The 20,945-nt window shown below is 36.8% G+C and overlaps 2 protein-coding genes across 4 annotated transcripts; both read right to left on the bottom strand.

The window, feature by feature from the left end:
* Nucleotides 1–1,714: 1,714 nt before the first annotated feature.
* On the bottom strand, nt 1,715–9,719 carry LOC132610333 (uncharacterized). Of its 3 annotated transcripts, XM_060324633.1 has the most exons (7): nt 9,510–9,719; nt 7,665–7,757; nt 6,969–7,103; nt 6,793–6,882; nt 5,948–6,097; nt 3,509–5,103; nt 1,715–3,122 (listed from the first exon to the last, which is right to left on the bottom strand). In XM_060324633.1, the coding sequence occupies exons 1-7, from the start codon at nt 9,576–9,578 to the stop codon at nt 2,225–2,227; spliced, it is 3,030 nt and encodes a 1,009-aa protein (XP_060180616.1). In that variant the 5' UTR covers nt 9,579–9,719; the 3' UTR covers nt 1,715–2,224. The 3 variants fall into 3 exon arrangements, with proteins under 3 accessions (XP_060180616.1, XP_060180617.1, XP_060180618.1); XM_060324634.1 differs by lacking the exon at nt 9,510–9,719 and having other exon boundaries at nt 6,969–7,090; XM_060324635.1 differs by lacking the exon at nt 9,510–9,719 and having other exon boundaries at nt 6,585–6,882; nt 6,969–7,090.
* An 890-nt stretch (nt 9,720–10,609) lies between these two features.
* LOC132611633 (uncharacterized) lies at nt 10,610–12,146 on the bottom strand. Its single transcript, XM_060326035.1, has 3 exons — nt 12,139–12,146; nt 11,162–11,807; nt 10,610–10,945 (listed from the first exon to the last, which is right to left on the bottom strand). Exons 1-3 carry the CDS (start codon nt 12,144–12,146, stop codon nt 10,610–10,612), a joined length of 990 nt encoding a protein of 329 aa, XP_060182018.1.
* Nucleotides 12,147–20,945: the final 8,799 nt, after the last annotated feature.

The raw sequence follows: 20,945 nt of genomic DNA on the forward strand, positions 1-20,945 counted from the left end.
ATTTCTCGAGTTCTATCGAACTCCTGCAATTCTATTAGCAGTCTGGAGGTCTATAAGGTTTTTCTCTGGAATTTCTTTGCAACAAATGCTAGTATCAGGATCGGTAATGGAAGAAGAGTATCATTTTGGAAAGATAAATGGATAGGACATGGGCCTGTAAAGAGCCTTTTCTCTGATATTCTTAATCTGGTGCAAAACTTGAGGAGGTCTGGATCAACAGGGCTGAAACTTTGGATTTAGAAGACTATTAAATGATTGGGAGATCGAAAGAGTTGCCTAATCCCTTAAGGTTTTTGGAACAATTTCAGGGATTTAATTATACTGAAGATAGAATGCACCGGATGGACATAAACAGGGCTGTTTTACAGTGAAAACAGACTATTTGTTAATTACAAGCAGAAGTCAGCAAGGCACTTTCTGGCCCTGGAAGTTTATTTGGAAAGTGAAGACTCCCTACAAGCTGTAGCCTGTTTTTCCTGGTGGTATGTTTTGACACAGGATAATCTGAAAAAAGGGGGTTCCAGCTATGTTCTAGATGTTTCTTATGTGGTGCAACTAACATTAGAAAACATCGGTCATCTCTTTTTGCACTGTTATGTCACAAGCCAATCGTGGAAGCTGTTCTTGAACATTGTAGGGCTCAGGTGAATCATGCCAAAGACTACTTGTGATCTCCTAATATGTTGGAATTATAGCAATGGGTGTGTGGGACGGAAGAAGTGGTGGAAGATAGTACCTGCATCACTGCATGTATATGGTGGACTATATGGAAGGAAAGAAATGGAAGATGTTTTGAAGATAGCTACAACTATCTGTTGTTATTTCGTTTTTGATGTAATGAAAGCTTTGCGGACAATGCAAAACTTATACTTGACATTGTAGATTCCTTGTAAGATCGAAAGCTACACGGTCTGGTTGCTTTTGAATTGTAAATATGGTTTAAGCACAACCTCGGTGCTGATCCTATATATGATGTTTCCCTTCTTTAAAAAAACTATTTTGTTCAACTGGTGAATAATATTTGGTAGTTTCTGCTTCGATGTATTGCTTAAACAAATTTTTATATACTACTAAGACAAAAATACGAATTTCTAGATCTCTAAATACATTGTTCAAAAGAAGACATTAATATCTGAAGTGTAGCACTAGGAATTGATCAAAGTAATTGTCAAAGAAAGTAAGTAACAAACTTTTTTGTGACACTATATATCGGTGTATTTTAACGTTTTATTGCAAGTTTTTAACTCGTCTTTCAAGTTTTCAGATTCTTAACCCAATGGAATTAAAAAAAAAAAAAAAAAAAACAATTTCACCACTTCAACTATTATTACTAGTCCGTCAAGGAGATCCTTTGTCTCCCTATACATTTTTAATATGTGCTTAAGGTCTAGTTACCCTGTACCAGTTTCACAGCTTCGAAATACAGAGATACTCTATCACATATCATTATTTGGATATAATGCTTATTCTTGAGGGCTAATGATATTGAAGTTCTACGAGTAAAATGAGATTCCTGCTTTTGGCTTTGTTTGGGTTCACAGTAATGCCTTTATATGATAAATATCTAAGGCCTACACAACCTCATTGAACCAATGTCAGGGATACGCGAACAAAATCCACCTCTCAAGTTAAAAAGGCATTGCCTTACAACTAGAAAGAAAGACTTACATTCTTTTTTTTTTTTTCTTTTTTCCATATCAAAGTAGTGCTTCAATCAATTGCAACATATTCAGCGAGTTGATTCTAGTTATTTGATTAGATATGCTGGGAACCTTGTTGGTCTTACAAAGTTTTCCAAGGACAAAGGAATAAGAATAACAATAGACTTATTGACAAACTTAACAAATGTGCACTCATTGCTATGGAAAAAGATTTGTCGCGATACCAATAACTGAATAAAAATTATCGGAAAAATCTTTCAATCCCCATATACAGTCGAGAGATTTCAACACGATGCTCCAACAGTGTGCACGTACTTTTGGTTGCTCTCTAGATATGTTAGAAGTGTATAACTTCGTCAATTCTGGACTTGCTTCACTTACATGTAAATACAAGTACACTAAGAAAATAATACCGTGCTATGCTGAGTTCATCCAAAACTAAACTTAAAGGAATTATAGACAATCGTAGAGATGAACCTTTATCCATAACAGATTAAGTCCAATGCAAATACCTGATTATAAGTTGCATCAGTCACTGCAGATGTGAACCATACCTGTAGAAGTTAACCACTATTAGCTAGGCTCACCAAGTGGGTAACCACATCTTCCAGGTGAGAAAAGTGAGTCAAGAACTTGTCTCGCATATCAGTGGAATCGAATTGGTTATGCTGCCACTCAGAAAGAGCATCACCCATAACCTTCATGCCATCTCTCAGTAATTCCACTCCTTTGGTAACTCTATCAGGAAATTTTCTTTTTCTATTGGGTTGCTTTTCATTGTCAACGTCCATGGGCTCACAGACCATAAGCTTTGGATCAACATCTTTTATCTTTTTAAAGGTCTCTTTCAGCATTTGACCATCTATAGCAAACATGTAAACCATGTTAGGACACGGTTTTATCTTTGGACATGCTGTTTCCTTCTCAAGAAATGCTTTCAGTTCAGACATAAATCTCTCCTCGTCAGCTTCTTTTCCTGTTTCCAGATCAAGCGAAAGAGCTGCATCTTGAGGCACATATCGCCAGAGCTGATTACAAGTAGTGCGTGCAGCAAAATATCCAAAGGCTGTGATAGTGAGGTGAACAAGCGCCCAATGCTGCTCTCTAAGCAACATGTGGTACAGCTCCCATACAGCTGAACTCACTGCATTGTCCTCTTGGTCTTCCAATTCAATGTGACCAAGGCCAGCCATAAAAGATGACAAGTTTGGTTTGCATTGAAATGATTTTCCATCTGATAACGCTGGTCCAGAGATGAAGAGGTTCTGAAGGGCCAAAATGACTTCGTCCATCTCATTGGAAGTATACAAATGCTTCATGTTAGAAATGATTCCTAGTGTCTCACTAAGAAGCCTGCGGTACTTATCCTTTATTTTGATGTCTGAACAATCTCTGTACTTGTGAATAATAGCAACAAGGAACTTTATAGTCTTCATCTCAGGATCTGATATGCTGATTAGGCTGCAACAAGGAAAAAAAAAATTTTAAAAAAACAACATCGGGAATCTAGGTTGGTAACTTGAACATCAATATTAAAAGCATAGATAATGTCTCGTAAAGTTACATTTGTAACAATTATAAAGCGTGGCCAACAAAAACACTAACCTTGTTAGTCATTTGCTTTATCACTAAAACACAAACTTTCTTAGTCTTTTGTTTTATCATTGAGTGCAGATAATATAATAAAGTTTAAACAGTAGCACTGTTCCAGAATAAGCTTAAAACTGTAGATTTCAACATTCTATGCTGGTTTAACAAGAATAGACATTTGGGGCTCAGCCAAAAGCTAAATGCCTATTAAGTTTGAGAGAATTAGCCAATTCATGCAAAAGGAGCTGATCACATACCTAAACTGCAGAGCGGCAGAAACAGCAAAAACTGGAGCACCAAAAATGGCAGACCCTCCTTCTCTCGGTAGTTTACCACCAAAATTCTCAAGGAAGTCAAAGTATTGAGTTAAAATTATTTGCTTTGCCTCACTTCTCAATTTTTCTGAAAGTGAATTTAGTGGGAAGCCCTCCATAAGCAGGGCTAAGTAAGTAATTGATGAATAGCGTGATGTGTTATATCCAACAACTGTATTATAAACTTTATCTACCATAGAATTTGGACCACATGTAACCAGCACACAGAGAAATCTCGCCATTTTTCTGACTGGACTGTCAGGATTTAGTGCAAAGTCAGGAGCTTCTGCATACTTCATTAATGAGCAGAACTTTTCAATAATGTCATCTACCACAACTTTCTCAGCGTGACGTGAGATAAAGCACCAAAGTTCAGTAACAATCTCACGACAAAGAAAGTGAGGATGAAAAAGGTTTTCAAGAAGGAAAGACTCTATTTCACACCAAGCTTGACTCGAAGAGGTAACTATCATGAAGGTTTTCAAGGCATTAATAATGAAATGGAAGAGGGGCTCATCAGATTCTTGTTTTTGACTAATACGAGACATAGTAGGAAGTTCCAAGACAAGAATGGAAGAATACACATCACCATCAGTAAAGATGCACAATAACCATCCAAGATTTCTAGCCATCCCTAGTCTTGCATCATCTTCAAGATCAGGTGAGTTTTTTAGAAGATTAACGAACAAGGCTACTCGACCAATAAACAGTACCTTTTCTCCCTGCATAGTGCCAGAACTCACAGAAAATATTGCACTCATTCCACTAGCTTCATTAGAACTGCATCCTAGAGGAACATTATCTAAATCAGTATCATCGCCAAACAACCAGTTCAAAATTTGAAACTTCTGCTCTGATTTCACTTGAGCTGAATTAAGGAAAGAGTTAAGCATATGAAAGGATGTCGGCTCCAGGATTTCTGAAATTGTGTCACCGGCAAATTTGAGCAGCTCGTCTTTAATAAGGAATATTCTGAAGGTTGAGATCATTATGACAGATAATATTATATCTTTGAACACATGAAATGCCTCAGATGGGTACTGAGAGATAATCCTTACAGCATTAATCAGGTAAAACTTGACCGGAAGAAACACTCTTCTAGCTTCCGTTGCAGAAACTGCTTCTTTCGATGGGGATGACCAAGTCTCAGCCGCACATCTCAAAGAACCATTAGCCAGAGAAATAAGAGTCAGAATGATGTCTCCTACATTCAACTTTACAGCCAAAGATCCCTTGCCAAGCTGAAGTATATTAACTACACCTTTCCATGACAAATTAATTAAGCTCACAAGATTCCCTCCATCATTAGCTGCAAGGATGCCTAACTCACACAACTTCTCAACCGTAAATTTCATTATCTTGTTAACATGATCTGCACTTCCAGCCTCTTCATTATCCACAACTTTTCTTTCCTCCTTCATCATATTAAGGTAAGAATCCCAGTTTATGCCATGGGAATATACCTTACATAATCGTATCGATGCATCTAGAACTTCCAATGCAATTTTCTGCACGTCTGAACCAAATGAGGGAATTGCCTGGAGATAATCACTAGAGCTTAGAGCAGTAAAGATAATAACAGAAAACAGTTGAACAGTTCAAACTTTTATCTCCACTGCATAACCGACACATGTATTCAGCAATCAGCATGTTTTAACTATTACACCTACTTATGAGAGAAAGAAAGCATTTCCTGAATCAGATTTGCTAGAGGTCGTTAAGAAGGAAAAGATGGGAATAGAATATGAGTGATACTGAAAAGGTGGTATGACTGCTTTCTTTTAATCATTTTTGATAAGTGGTACGACCAAGCCCTGTATTGTGTTCATTCTTCAATGTATGGTTAAATTCAATATTATGATTTTATGGGAAGTTTATCTGCTGGAATTTAGTTGACAATTGTTTTTCAATTCAAGAATATGGTTTTCAACCAACTTTTGGTAGGTTTAGACAAGATCTCTCAATTTATATTTGTATGAGGAGTCCAATGAATTCAAGCAATTTCTTGAGTTCCCATTACTCAAAATAATTGCCAAGTGACATGCACCCTATTGCTGTTAATACTATGAAAATGGCAAACATTTGACAAGTGTTTGAGATAAAAAATGGCTAATATAATAAAAGCTTAACTTGAGTACCAAACTGCTACAATGGTCATGGTGGCAGATACTTGGACAAATAAAAGGTTCTGCAGTAGGTGTCAGCATCGTAATGGCAGAAATTAGAGTTTCACAAATAACAATTTTAGTTCCATGATAGGAGAGTATCATGACATTTTTGGAGTAAGACAGACTTGTGCTTAATAGAAGAGGGGAAAGGGCTAAAATAAGAGTATTCACCTGAAACACGACACGAGAACCAATTTAAATTAGAAATCAATACCTTCACAGCTAAAATACAATCCTTTGTGAGGTTTAATTCCTCCAAGATGAAATTTTCAACAATAGACATTAACCCCTTGTCCACCGCAATGGGGTATCTGGTCAAAGCTGCGAAAATAGAGGCAGAGTAGCCAAGAAAATCCAATAGCAACTGATAAAAAAGAAAGATCTGTTAGAAAAGTACAACTTGATAGCCTTGTTGGAGACATTACATGCATTTCGAAGATAACAAAACTTGCATTTTAAGGTAATGCAGAGGCACATAAAACAAGCACCAGCTAAATGTCTAATGCTAAAAACATGACCACAGAATCGACAAGGGCCTTCCCCTTTGCACAGTTCAGTTTAGGTGTTTAGCCAATTACTTAAATGAATCAGCTTCATGACACAACAAACAAGAATAATGGTATCAACAGGTAAACTCATGTGTTCCAGTTCAGTTTAAAGTGTTACAGATGATATGGTCAGTTTTGTTTAGTTGACTGCATTTGCTTGCTATTACTTAACATTGCCACAGTAGACTCCGTAACTAAAAATGCAGTGGGTTTTTCAAAGTTAGAATGGAAAAAAATTCATAACTAAAAAGAAAAAAAAGGTTTACATGCTAGGGAAATAATGAAAGTTACAGAAAAAGGTACCTTCACTGCTTTCACAAGAGAAGGAATTATAATCTTCTGATTGTTATGCAGGTGCCGACTATGATACAAAGTTCAAACTCAAATAAATAAAATTGCAACTATAACTCAAGAACACAAAGGATAGATCAGAACCTCACTTTGAAACAGAAAACCAAATCCGGAATTATCAGTGACATTGTTTTAGTATACTAAAAAGTAATGACTTGACCTGATAAAAGAGGCTACTATGTTCTTCTTCAGGTGAGTCGTGAGTCGACATGAGTGTCATCTGTAGATGCTTTTTACACCATACAGCAGCCTAATGATTAAGAACTCAATATAAGCAATATGTATAATCATGAACACTGATTATAATAAGGATAAGAGGAATGAAACAAAACTTACTTTGGCTCCTAGGCCTATAAACTGGCCTAGGCATGCAGATATGTCTGATGGCAGATACTTTGCAGCCACGTGCAAAATGGTTTTGTTCAATTTGCATTGAGAAATGTCGAGACAGGTAAAGTCTTCCCAGAGTGTCCAGTAAAATGTTAAGGTAGATCAAAAGAGCAGCTACTAAAATGAGATCAAACTAGCTGTTTTACCGAACCAGAAGAATGAGATCTAGATATTCCATAAATACATATATTTGTTTGTAACATCATTCATAAAACATGAAGAGTAAGAGCAATTGACTTGTTTTTGTGTAGCTTCCATGTATTCGTTCTAACAAAACATTTATACAGTATACAGGAGTTCTGTTTGCTTACAAAATATAAACAAGTTAAACAACAGTAAAGAAGAACATGGAAAATCATTTCTCAAACCTAGGCAGATCAGCTGTGTCTTGTAGTCTCCATGTGATTACAGAAAATCATCTCTTGTAACTGGAATGTGGAATTACTATACCAGTGGCAATGATAAAACCACAACCTAATTGCCAGTTATTGACTCTTTAAAGACAGCAAACTGAATTCTCCTTTTCTCTCTTTTTTTTTTTTTTTTTGAAATGGAAAACTAAATTCTTCTTTTCTCAATCCAATTAATCCACACATTCCACTGTGAAATCAAGAAAAGTATGTCTAATAGTCATCAGGATACTTGTAAGGATTCTATAAGAGAAGCCACTTCTGATTTCTCTCTTAAATCTAGCTCACCAAGTTCATCAAGCAATTCAACACGATTCTCAACAACCTGTGGGATAGAAAGGACAACATCGAATCAAACTTAGGATGTAAATAACTAGCAAATTATATCAAGGAATAGCTTAAGATTCGCAAAAAGATAAGAGTTATTAGTTATGATCCAAGAAAACGTTTAACATAGTGAAAGCCATCAAGAAGAAAAAGAAATAACAAATATAGAAAGCATCCAAAAAGAACAAAAAAATTAGAGTACATTAGTCGGGTGGAACAATGTTCACGGAAAATGCCATATCTAGGTAACCAAACTCTCAGTGGAAATTTAGAAACCAAGTTATAACAAGCTTATATAAGAGCAAAAACTGCAAACATCTACCAGCTTGAAGAAAAATCTTGAGCGTTTCCCATTTGTTTTTATAATACAGAAGACGTGGCCTCAACTCGGCCGAACTTTCAAAAACAAAGATAAAGACAGGAATATTTTCCCTTAGGAGTTAGAATGCTCATTCTTTCTAAATCAAATGTATTTCATTCAATTCCTCCTCCTCCATATCAGCCTATACAACTTTTATGTTCCAATCAGAAGTCCCTACTTTGCAACCTCATATGAACTTTATTAGTTCATAGAATTGAGCTAGTTTCTATTAATATTTTGGGGCCTATAAAACAAACTAGATTTGTTTACACATTACAATTAATGCTATGATAAGGTGATTTGTGGGACTCTTATCCATGCGGTTTAAATGGAGATTCTATACGATGCCAGGTACAGGTTGGATGTCTATGTAACTTTGGATAGGAGGGGCTTTTTCAATCCAAGCTAACAAATAGAAGTAAAAGAGAAGAACAGGAAATCTTATAAGACTCGCTTATCTTTACTTATCAAATTCTTGAATGGGGGAAATGGATGCAGGTACCTGCAAGGGTGGCTCAATTGATTGAGCATGGGGCTTTCATAATGGAGGTCTTAGGTTCGAAACCCCCTACTTACGACAGTAGGGTATTTGCCTTCCGGGTCGAGCTTGTCACACGGGACTTGCTTAGTGCGGGTTACCCCTCCTGTGTGGTTTGCGAGCTATTGCACAGGAGCTAGGTTTACCCTGTGTGCACCCGAAGGATAGCGGTTGCGGGTTCCCGTGTCATCAAAAAAAAAAAAATGGATGCAGGTGACGGGGTTTGTAATTATTGCAAATCTTACCAGTTTCCTTCAATGAACCAACACATTCACAGTTAAGATAGGTGAACTTACAACTTAATAAACTAGAACAATATATGTTTCGCAGAAAAAGTATTAAGATACAAATGCTTCCATGAAGAAACTGAAATTTCTACATGTTGTTTACTTGAGAAGGTTCACTAACAACTTTATAATTTCGCACAGACTCAACGCATTATCTACAAACAAGAACATCGAACAACAAATCCTGCCTCGCATTTAGAATAACTTAAAAGATAAACAAACTAAACCTCATAATAATGAAATTAAGTAAATAAACTTATGAAAAAAACAAGGTAACTTATAAAAATGTGATGAGGAAATGATACAACGATTGAATCAAATGACTAAACTTGATATTAGTCAATGTTCTCTATAGTCAACTTAGGGCCCCAAAGAGTCGGAAATGAGTATAATCTAGTAAAATAATTACTGAAAGTAAACCCTAAAAAAAAATCTACACTGTTTTCAAAGCAATTTCATCAAAATGAAACTCACAATAACGAAATTTTAGAAAATTAACTTCTAGAAAATTATTGAGATTAAAATTAGTAGGAAAGTAAAATCTAAATGCAATGTAACGCTTACAACTGAAGATTTGATAGCTTGAAGCAAGCTTTGTAAATCTCTACCGGACTTTGAATTTGACATCTTCATTTTAATTTCTCTGTGTGAATTCTCCTTTCCTATTTTTCCCGCCTTAAAGTGTTTATAGTGAGAGTGTGAGGGACTTGACGACAAATTTGTAAATTTCGTTAGTACCCTTCGATTTAAGTTTATTTACATGGTGACCCCTACAGGTGCCCCGTTTTGGTGTCGATTCACTATTTTGTCGAAACTACGTATAGGATGAATTGTTTTCTTATGCTCATTTATATATATATATATATATATATTTTTTAACTAAAATTTTCTTTTTATTATTGACAAAGGAATCTTTACGTAGTAACTATTCTGCAGAGACAGATAAACTTGCCCTGCCAGATGAAAGGGATTCCTCCGGTGCTTCTAAGCTCACAAAAGTAGTAAAGAACAAATGGTGAATCTGTTTATAAATCAGATTCATCATTTGTTCCTAATACATTATTCGATCTTGGATTTCCTTTTTCTAATCCTAAAGTTAGCCATGCCACATTTGTCTAGTCTATATGCTCCAACAGCAGCTTTAGGAAGGTTCTGCAAGTCCTGAAAGACACTTGAAATGCCTTGTATTGATCCTTGTTTAGAGAGGATATCTGCTACAGTATTGGCTTCTCTATAGCAATGTTGTACTGTTCCTCCAAGTTTGTTGAGCCACTCTTAAACCTCTTCAATCATATGTTGAAACATCCATGGAGGAGTGTTGTTGCCTTTGATCATGTCCACCTGTTGAAGATGTTGTAGTTGAAGATACAAGCAATGCACAAAGTAGCAGTTCATGCAAGTTGCATGCATGCACAATACAACAGTATACGACCTAGTATACAATGTGTATAAATATACTTTGTAATTAAGGAAGATTGTAATTAAGGAAATTGTTAATTAAGGTAAATTAGCATCCTAGTAGAAGTAGAGTTAGAATCCTAGTAGGAATACCACATTGTAAAGGCGGCAGAATAAGGCTATAAATATAGCCTTTGTATACATGATATACACGTACAAAAAGATCAATAAAGCTCAGCTTTTTATTACTTCTTGTACTGTGTTTTCTACACCACCATGAGTTTAGAGTCCATCTCAAATATGATATTGTTTAGGCCTAGAGAGGAACTGTATTTCAACCCAATCAATGCAGCTTCAATCTCAGCACGGTTATTGCTGCAAAATTCCAAATACTCTGAGTATGCTAGTATCATCCTCCCTTCCTTGTTTCTTCTAATACCTCCTGCTCCTGCTTTCTTCATTTGTATCAAAGAGCTGCCATCAGTGTTAATCTTGAATTGCTGAGTTATTGGCCTATCCCAATACATTAGACAGCTACTAATTTGATTCCTGTAATTATCTACAATGACACAAATATCTCTCCAAGACAAATGAAGGTTAATCTGTGTAAAGTGTTTATATAACATAATTTTGACTTGAAAAATAACTTGATTTACAATTTTATAGACTGAATAAGATTTCTGGCCATACCTGCGTGCACCTCTCCTTTTCCACAATTCCCAGTTGATTATCATGGGGAGACTTTTACTGATAGTTCTGTGTAAAGGATTGACATTCTCACCAGCCCACTAGCTCCAAACCAGATTCTTAGTATGTACATTAGAAATTTTGATGCCCAGAGAATTAGCAAAGTATTGCCAAATATTTTTAGCAATATCACCATGCACAAACAAGTGATCTAAAGTTTCAGATTGAGGATTTGGACAACAGTTGCATCTGGAAACAATATTCTGGCCAAATTTAGAGACAATATCATCCAATGGTAACTTCTTTCTCATAACTCTCCAATTAAGGAAAGCTATTTTGAAAGGTAAACGTTTATACCAAAGATTATTGAGAGTATCATTAGTGTCCTTCCTCTTTCTGGTAAGTTCTCTGGGAGAAGCACAAGTAAATTTTCCATCACTATTGATGGTCCAAATACAAGTATCAGGCTTACTAGGATCATTGATATGAATCCTCTCAATAAGATTATGAAGGGGGGCAGGGACAGTGTTTAACAACTTCTCTGTATCCCTTTTGTTCTCATGAATGAATTCATTGACCAAAGTATTACCTGGCATAGTACCTTTTTGAAGGAATACAGCAAGTGGACCAAGTCCTGTCCAGCTATCCCACCAGAAAAAAGATGAGCCACTATTTATTTTCCAAAGCATATGAGGCTCGGCTGTAGCTCTACAATTAAGAGGTTCTTTCCAGCTCTGTGATTGGCTAGAGCTCCAGCTTCTGGCAATAGAATTAACTCTAACACAGTATTTGGATTTCAAAAATTCAGCCCAAAGACTAGAGTTGGTTCTAAACCTCCACCATCTTTTAAAAATAAAGGAATTTTATATATCAGCTAAGGATTTAAAACTAACTCCCCCTTCCTCCTTGGGGTAGCAAAGATTCTGCCAGGAACTCCAATGGTATTTGTTTTTCCCCTCCATTTGCCCCCAAAAGAAATTGGATAAATATTTTTCAATTTGAGTGATTACTGTTTTGGGAGGTGAGATTGCAACCAAAAGATGCATAGTTTGGGACTGTAAAACCTGCTGTATAATTACAGCCTTTCCCCCTTGAGAAAGAAACTTACCTTGCCATCCTCCAATCCTTTTAAGGATCTTAGATGTAATTTCAGCAAAGTAGGTGATCTTTTTCCTCCATGTGTAAATGGGACAGCCAAGTTATGTAAAGGGGAAACTTCCAGCTTTAAAATTTGTCATGCTTTTGATTCTACTGTGAGTTCCTGCACAAGCAGTAGAAGAAGTTAAAAACATACTCTTGTCTCTATTAATTCTTTGACCAGTGACCTTCTCATATCTTTTCAACTGCCTTAGCATAACTTTGAGAGAGTAGTTATCCCAGGATGTGAACAGAATTACACCATCTGCATATGCAAGATGATTAATTCTTGGACCATCCAGTTTCATATTATAACCAATATATTTATCTTTCTTAAAGACACTGTTAAGCATTTTTTAAAGTAATTCAGCAGTCAAAATGAAAAGAGAAGGGGAAAGAGGGTCTCCCTATTTGAGTCATCTGGTGGAGTGAAAGAAGCCTTTCCTATCCCCATTGATGATAATAGAGTACCAGACATCTGACAACAATCTCCAGACAATATCAATAAAATTCTTAAAGAAACCAAATCTCCTTACAATAAAGATAATGCATAGCCAAGACACCCTATCATATGTTTTTTCCATGTCTAATTTGAATACCAAATTGGATTTCCCCCCCTTTATTGATGTTTTGAATAATCTCTTGAGTAAGTAGGATGTTCTCAGTTATGAGTCTTCCACTAATAAACCCTGATTGATTCTCAGACACTAATTTAGGGAGAAAAACATTTAGTCTAGCGGTCGTGATCTTCGAAATGATTTTATTAGAGAAATTAGTTAAACTGATTGGTCTAAGTTGAGAAAATTTAGAAGGTTCATCAACTTTAGGCAACATAATTAAGCAAGTATGAGTAAATAACTTAGTCAACCTTTTACCACAGAAAAAACTATGAACAAAGTTTGCCAGATCCTTTTTAAGGATGGGCCAATATTTCTGGAAGAATAGTCCATTGAAGCTATCTGGGCCAGCTGCACTGTTGGGGCTGAGATCCATTATGGCTTGTTTGATCTCCTCTTCTTCTGGAAATTTGCTCAACAAATTGTTTTCTTCATCAGTGATCAACTTTTTTATTTGTTTGAGTGACCCAAACTCAGCGATTTGCTCTCTATCAGTGAACAGATTTTGAAAATGGAGGATAGCAGCATTTCCAATGGCCTCATTTCCTTCAATCCAATCCCCCTCAACATTTTTAATCCTTTGCAGAGAAGCTCTCTTTCTTTTCTGTCTGATGGTACTGAAAAAATATTTAGTGCAAGAGTCTCCTTCTTCATTCCATTGTATATTAGCCTTTTGTTGAAGAAGGTTATCTTGTATAGTGATCCATCTAGTGTATTCAGCATTAACCCTGTTAAGTTCTTGTCTATTTTCCTCAGAGTCATCATAATCCATTTTTCCTTCTATCTCTAGGATCAATTTTTCATGTTGCTTAACTTTTCAAAAACATCTCCAATAGTGCCTTTGGACCATTGACTGAGAGTTTTGGCTACTTTTTTGAGTTTCTCCTGTAGGATCCACATAGGATTTCCATGAACTTCTTCTTCCCAAGAGCTTCTGATTACTTGTTCGAAATCTGGCTATAGAGTCCAGAAGTTGAGAAACCTGAAATACACAAAATTGTTAGAAATTTCTTTGTAGTTAATTAAAAGAAGATTGTGATCAGAACCTGTTCTAGCCAGATGTTTAACTACAATGTCCCCTATATTGCTGCTTCACTCTTCATTGTATAACACTCTGTCTAGTCTTTTACAAATTTTGTTTCCTCTTTTTCTACCATTAGTCCAAGTAAAGGTATTCCCACTGTAACCTGCGTCTAGTAATCCACAATCATCCATACAGGAAATGAAATCCATACTCTCACTCATTCTATGAGGTCTACCTCCTCTTTTTTCAGAAGGAGATAGAGAGACATTAAAGTCCCCTACAACAGCCCATGATCCGTTAACTTGAGCCATATTTTGCTTGATTTTGTACCATAATTTCTTCCTCTTCCTGGCAGAAGTTTTTGCGTAAATGATAACGTCCAAATCCACCCTATTAATTAGAATGGGCACGGTCGTATGCAAATATATTTACCCAACTATGAGTCGGGGTCGAATCCCACAGAGAACAATATGTAGGCGATTAGGAAAAGTAGGAATTTTCACCAATGATAGCTAAAGCCAAACGATGGATAATATTTTGGTTTTGTTTGAGAGAAAATTATAACTAATGCAAAAATGTAAACTAACCTAGAAAGCAAGTAAAATGATCAATGGCCACAAGCATGGATACAAGGGAGACTACGCTCAAGTAACGATCCAATGTATTTCATGATTTACAAATAATGGTGAATTTATATTACTTAGCCTCGGATAATGACTCTAAATTAGCTTCTTCCGAAGACTAACTAGACTACCTAATTGAATATCCCTAAAGCAATTAGGAGCATTAAGAACACCCGAATATGGCTACAAGTGGTGTCGCCTATTCCTAGGTCGATTTCCATTAGATGAGGGTTAACGCCCCCAAATTCTTGTTAATTAATCTTTCCCAATCCCGAGTTTGCCTCTTCCAAGTTTAAACCGAAATACATGGGCAAGTCTTAGGGTTAGCTACTCCCTTAAGAATCATTCAAAATGAGATTAATTAAAGAAACAATAACTCACTTCATTAGGAATAAAATCATTCAACACATAAGCAAAACAAGAGATTCAATCCAAACTTAAACAATATATACTTCCATAAACAAGGTTCAAGTATTGAAATGAAATACTACACACATAAATATTCAATATCAAACAAGAAATTGAAGAAAGGATTAAGAATATCTCATTAAAGTGCTTCCAATCTTCTCCTCCAATGTGTTGGTGTGAAACCCTAGCCTTCAAGGACTTGTGTTGAGCCAAAGATGATCATGTTTTGTTGCCCTAAACCTCTCTTTATGCCCAGATTTTTCCAAGTCAAAACAATGACAAAATATGCCCCAACTTTCAGTTTTTGCAGTTCTGCCCGTTTTTTACAGTTCTGTCCCGTTTTTGCAAAACTGTCCAGTTTGGACAGTTTTGCAAAACTGTCCCATTTGGCCTCTTTTTGACTAAATTTTCACTTGGTTTCTTCTGATCACTTCTAAATCACATAAGACCTGTAAAATAGATGTAAATGATATTAAATACACTATTTTCTCAAGCAAATATAGCAAAAATATAAGATTAAAGAAGAGATAAGTTGGTAAAATACCAACTTATCAGTAAACCATGGTATACCAGATTATTTTGTTACTAGTCAAGTGCTTGATCTTCATAGTCATCTGTTGATTGGTATTAGAGACCACTTCACATTCAAGAGACTCATCCCAAAAACACCAAATCTTGCCATTTCTATTTGACATAGCTCCAGAAAACTTGATCTTTCTCCTGTATCTTTCCAAGTTAGAGTCATAGATAAAAGGTTCTTGTAAAGCATAGACTCATAAATTTTGGAATGTAAAAGGGTCATGGAGAATAAGGAAAAATCATGCCATAGGAGTCATGCCTTAGAAGGAAAGGACTAGCCTTACATACCTTTTTCATTTAACTATTCTATCGCTTGATCGCTCTCCTTCAATGCTCATGTTTCTACCTTCAAGAGAATTCGCATTAACATTAGCTAATCGATTATATGAACGTGCTTACTAAAGCTAACGAAAATTGGGCAGCATTCTCTTTGTTTATACAACTTTCCTCGTATCACATATCAACTCCTAAATGTCTATAATAGCATTCACAACATTATAACCAACAATCTTCATTCATCCACATTACTCACATTTCATAATTTCACTTCAATTCATCCATAATCATGGTCATAGTACACTATTACGTTTTCTCACATATCATGCTTATCCCATGTTCTAAATGTCATTTATAACATACTTATAATCACAACATATCAATATTCATGACTCATTCCAAACTACTACTCAAAATGCCACTATTTTTACGTTCATGACCCATTTTCTATCTCCTTCTACAATCCAAGTCTTTCAACCTCTCATTACCTTAAACAATATGGAATGATCATAAAACTTACCTTAGATAGTGTAAGAATAAGCCTTGAGTGGGAATACTGCACTTGAGAGAAACCCTAGCTTCACTTCCACTTGGATTCTTTGTCTTGGATGAACTCTAATGAGCTTCTTGCATTTAACTCCCTTGGTTTGATGAAGTTGATCTTGAATTTCTCTTGAGTTCTTGTGGAAGAAGTGTGTGGAACCCTCTAGAAGCCTTGAGAGAGATGAAGAAGTGTGGGAAATGAAATTAGTGAAGTGGGAACATGTATTTATACTTGGAACTTATTCAGCCCGTCGGGACTTCCACAGACACGTATACGGTCCGTATAACATTGTACGGCCCATATAAATAGTCGTGGTTCACCATCAGGCAAAACACTATCCCTTCTGGGTGTTATATGGACCCTTATACGGACCGTATAAGTCGGTCGTATAACCCCATTTTTCCTGAAATGATCTTCGTCGTTCGTTTGATCTCCAATCCTCATGAAACCTTCTTAACACTTGTTTAACACCTCATTAACAATCTAAGGGACATTATAACTCTTCTCCAAGACATCATTAAGTTATCATTAATTCGATACTCATAAATCTTATTCGACACATAACGTATACCTTGCTTTTCTTGGCAACTTTCTTCTCTTACCTCAAATGTCTTTGAAATCTCAATTAGGATCATCAAATGTTGTTTCTTACTTAATGAAACATCTTATACTTTGTGCTCTTCATTAGTCTATCCACTGTACATTAACGGAAAATTTTTCGAGGTGTAACATTCTTCCCCCCATTTTGAACATTCGTCTTCAAATGTTAAGCACTCGGGATTTCTATGAAAATTTCGCCAGAGTTTCCCCTGTAATACGGCACTACCATCTTATCACAACAGCCCATAATAACAATGCCTCACAGGGCCATAATATAATAGCAATATAGTTTGGCCACACACGACCCATATGCATAAAAGAAAACATACATACCTCGTAATCTTGATGTCTCATCTTGGATCTCTTCCAGGGGCTGAAATAGGTGCGGGTACTTGGATTTCATATTCTCTTCCGCTTCCTAAGTCATTTCTTCTCGGTTGTTGTTTCTCCATAAGACCTTAACTGAGGCTACTTCTTTATTTCCCAACCTCCGTACTTGCCTATCTAATATGGCAATGGGTACTTCTTTATAAGCCAACCTTTCTGTCACTTGAACATCATCTATTGGAACAATCCTCATAGGATCTTCAACACACTTACGGAGCTTTGAGACATGGAAAACTAGATGGACTGATTCCAGTTCTGAGGGTAAGTCCAATTCATAAGCTACTTGACCCACCTTGCGGATAATCTTATAGGGTCCGATATACCAAGGACTCAATTTTCCCTTCTTGACAAATCTCATCATACCTTTCATTGGCGACACCTTTAAAAATACCCAATCATCAACCTGAAATTCTAAGTCTCGCCAACGGTTATCCGCATAAGATTTCTGGCGACTTTGGGCTGTCAACAATCGATTTCGGATGACCTTGACCTTTTCCACTTCCTGTTGAATCATCTCAAGACCTATCAGTTGTACCTTTCCTACTTCAAACCATCTAATTGGGGATCTGCACTTCCTTTCATATAAAGCTTCATACAGAGCCATTTGAATACTGGAATGGTAGCTGTTGTTGTATGCAAACTCAATAAGAGGTAAGTAGTCATCCCAACTACCACCGAAATCTAGTACACACGCTCTTAGCATATCCCCCAAGGTCTAAATGGTACGTTCAGCTTACCCATCAGTTTATGGATGAAATGCCGTGCTAAGCTTTACTTGAGTACCCAAACCTTCTTGGAAAGATTTTCAGAACTTGGCTATAAATTGCGCATCTCTATCTGTGATAATAGACATCAGAATACCATGGAGTCGACAATCTCTTTGAGATACAACCTTGCATAATTTTCTCCTAAGTACGTAGTTTTGACTAGAAGAAAATGGGCTGCTTTCGTGAGTCTGTCCACGATCACCCATTGGAATCATACTTGTCTCGGGAATGGGGTAACCCCACAATAAAATTCATATTGATCACTTTCCATTTCCAAGTTGGAATATCTATGGCTTGCAATAGTCCTCCTGGCTTTTGATGCTCGATTTTCACTTGTTGACAGTTTGGACACTGAGCCACAAATTCTGCTATGTCTTTCTTCATTTCATCCCACTAATACATTAACTTCAGATCATGATACATCTTTGTTGCACCTGGATGAATAGAATACCGAGAATGATGAGCGTCTTCTAGAATTAGATGACGTAATTCTGCAATATTCGGAACACATATCCTGCCTCGGTATCTAAGAACTCCATCTACAGAGGTTTCAAATAGAGACTTTTCTTTCTCATGAAGTGTGTCTCTATAGTGGCTCAACTGAGGATCTTCATATTGACGCTTCTTCACCTCTATGTCCAAGGATGAAACTGTTGGATGATTAATATCGATTCCTGTGTTGCATGATTCAATTAGACGGACTCCAAGGCTAGCTAGTTGGTGGAGATCACGAATTAATTCCTTCTTCTTCAGAGGAACTTCACATAGGCTGCCCATTGATCTGCGGCTAAGCACATTAGCTACTACATTTGTCTTTCCGGGGTGGTATAAAATACTCACATCATAATCTTTCAATAATTCTAACGACCGCCTCTGCCGCAAATTTAATTCCTTCTGTTTGAAAATATACTAAAGACTCTTTTGATTTGTATATATGTCAACATGCACACCATACAAGTAATGTCTCCACATCTTTAGTGCATGAATAACCGTAGCCAATTCGAGATCATGGGTCGGGTAATTCTTTTCATGTTTCCGTAACTGCCTTGAAGCATAAGCAATGACTTTACTGTGTTGCATTAATACACATATTAACCCAATGCCAGAAGCATCACAATATACAACATAACCATCTGGACCTTCTGGGAGTGTCAAGACTAGGGCTGAAGTTAATTTGTCTTTCACTTTATGGAAATTGCACTCACAAGCATCATTTCACTGAAATTTGGCTGACTTCTGGGTTAGCCTTGTCAATGGGGTTGAAATAGATGAAAACCCTTCCACGAACCTTCTATAGTAACCTGCCAATCCTAGAAAGCTACGGACTTTCGTGGGCGTTGTGGGCCTTGGCCAAGTCTTCACAGCTTCAATTTTCTGAGTATCCACTCAAATGCCATCATCTAAAATAACATGACCCAAAAATGTCATGGAGTTCAGTCAAATCTCGCACTTTGAAAATTTTGCATACAATTCTCGAGTTCGAAGAATTCCAAGAACAATACGTAAATAGTCTGCATGTTCTGATTCTGTCTGAGAATACACCAGAATATCATCGATAAACACTATCACGAACAGGTCCAAAATAGGCCTAAATACATTATTTATCAAATTCATAAACACTGCTGGTGCATTAGTTAACCCAAATGACATCACTTGAAATTCATAATGGCCATATCTCGTTCTGAAAGCTGTTTTGGGAATATCTTCTTCTTTAACTCGTACTTGATGATAACCTGACCTTAAGTCTATTTTGGAAAACCACTTGACACTCTGTAACTGATCAAACAAATCATCAATCCTTCAAAGAGGATACTTATTTTTTATCGTCACCTTATTCAACTGCCTGTAATCAATACACATCCGTAAAGAATCATCTTTCTTTCGCATGAATAGGACTGGTGCTCCCCACGGTAATGAACTAGGCCTAATAAATTCTTTTTAAGTAAATCCTTCAATTGTGCCTTTAGCTCTTTCAATTCAGCCGGAGCCATTCGGTAAGGAGGAATAGAAATAGGCTTGGTGTCCGGCAACACATCAATAGCAAAATCAATCTATCTTTCCGGAGGAAGACCTGGAAGTTCATCTGGAAATACATTCACTAACGGAACGGATTGGAAAGTGGACGACTTTGCTTCAGTGTCATGAACTCGAACTTGATGGTAAATATAGCCTTTAGCTATCATCTTTCTTGCCTTAAGGTAGGAAATAAACCTACCTCTTGGAGATGCTGTATTGCCTTTCCATTCAAGCACGGGCTCTTCCGGAAATTGAAATCGAACTACTTTCATTCGGCAATCAACATTAGCATAACATGAGGCCAACCAATTCATACACATAATCACATCGAAGTCTAACATTTCTAGCTCAACTAAATCAACTTTAGTATGGAGATCACATATCACAATTACACAATTTTTGTACACTTGTCTAGCTATCACGGGATCACCAACCGGAGTAGATACCTCAAAAGGTTTAATTGGCTCGGGTTTCACCCTAATACGACCAACAACATATGGAGTAATATAAGATAAGGTAGAACCTGGATCTATAAATGCATATACATCATGAGAAAATACGGATAATATATCTGTAACCACATCCGGGGAGGACTCAAGATCCTGTCGTCTAGCTAAAGCATATATACGGGGCTGGATACCACCTGAACTAGAAGCTCCCCCTCTGCCTCTACCTCGACCGGCTAGAATCTGGGGAGTCTGCCCTACTGGGCGCACAGAAGAAGAACTATCCATTGATCTTGTGGGCCGAACCCCAACTCTACCACTCATCGACGGGCAATATCGCATCATGTGCCCCACCTGACCATAGGCATAGCAAGCGTCTGAACCTTGGCAACACTGTCCGGAATGTAATCTACCGTACTGGCTGCATCGCGGTGTTGGGGGTCTCCTTTGGCTATAATCACTCCCAAACTGCGAACCTGAAGCTCTCGAGC

Source organism: Lycium barbarum, chromosome 9 (genome assembly GCF_019175385.1).
Source record: "Lycium barbarum isolate Lr01 chromosome 9, ASM1917538v2, whole genome shotgun sequence".
NCBI lineage: Eukaryota > Viridiplantae > Streptophyta > Magnoliopsida > Solanales > Solanaceae > Lycium > Lycium barbarum.

Bases quoted from the DNA above. Each gene is read 5' to 3' on its own strand.
- LOC132610333 (XM_060324633.1), bottom strand. From the start codon at position 9,578: ATGAAGATGTCAAATTCAAAGTCCGGTAGAGATTTACAAAGCTTGCTT. The intron at 5,104-5,947 runs GTATTGATTTCT...GATTATCTCCAG, and splicing joins ATTGTATTTTAGCTGTGAAG to GCAATTCCCTCATTTGGTTC. The intron at 3,123-3,508 runs GTATGTGATCAG...TCCTTGTTGCAG, and splicing joins TCTGCCGCTCTGCAGTTTAG to CCTAATCAGCATATCAGATC.
- LOC132611633 (XM_060326035.1), bottom strand. The intron at 10,946-11,161 runs GTACATACTAAG...CACTTTACACAG, and splicing joins TGGGCATCAAAATTTCTAAT to ATTAACCTTCATTTGTCTTG.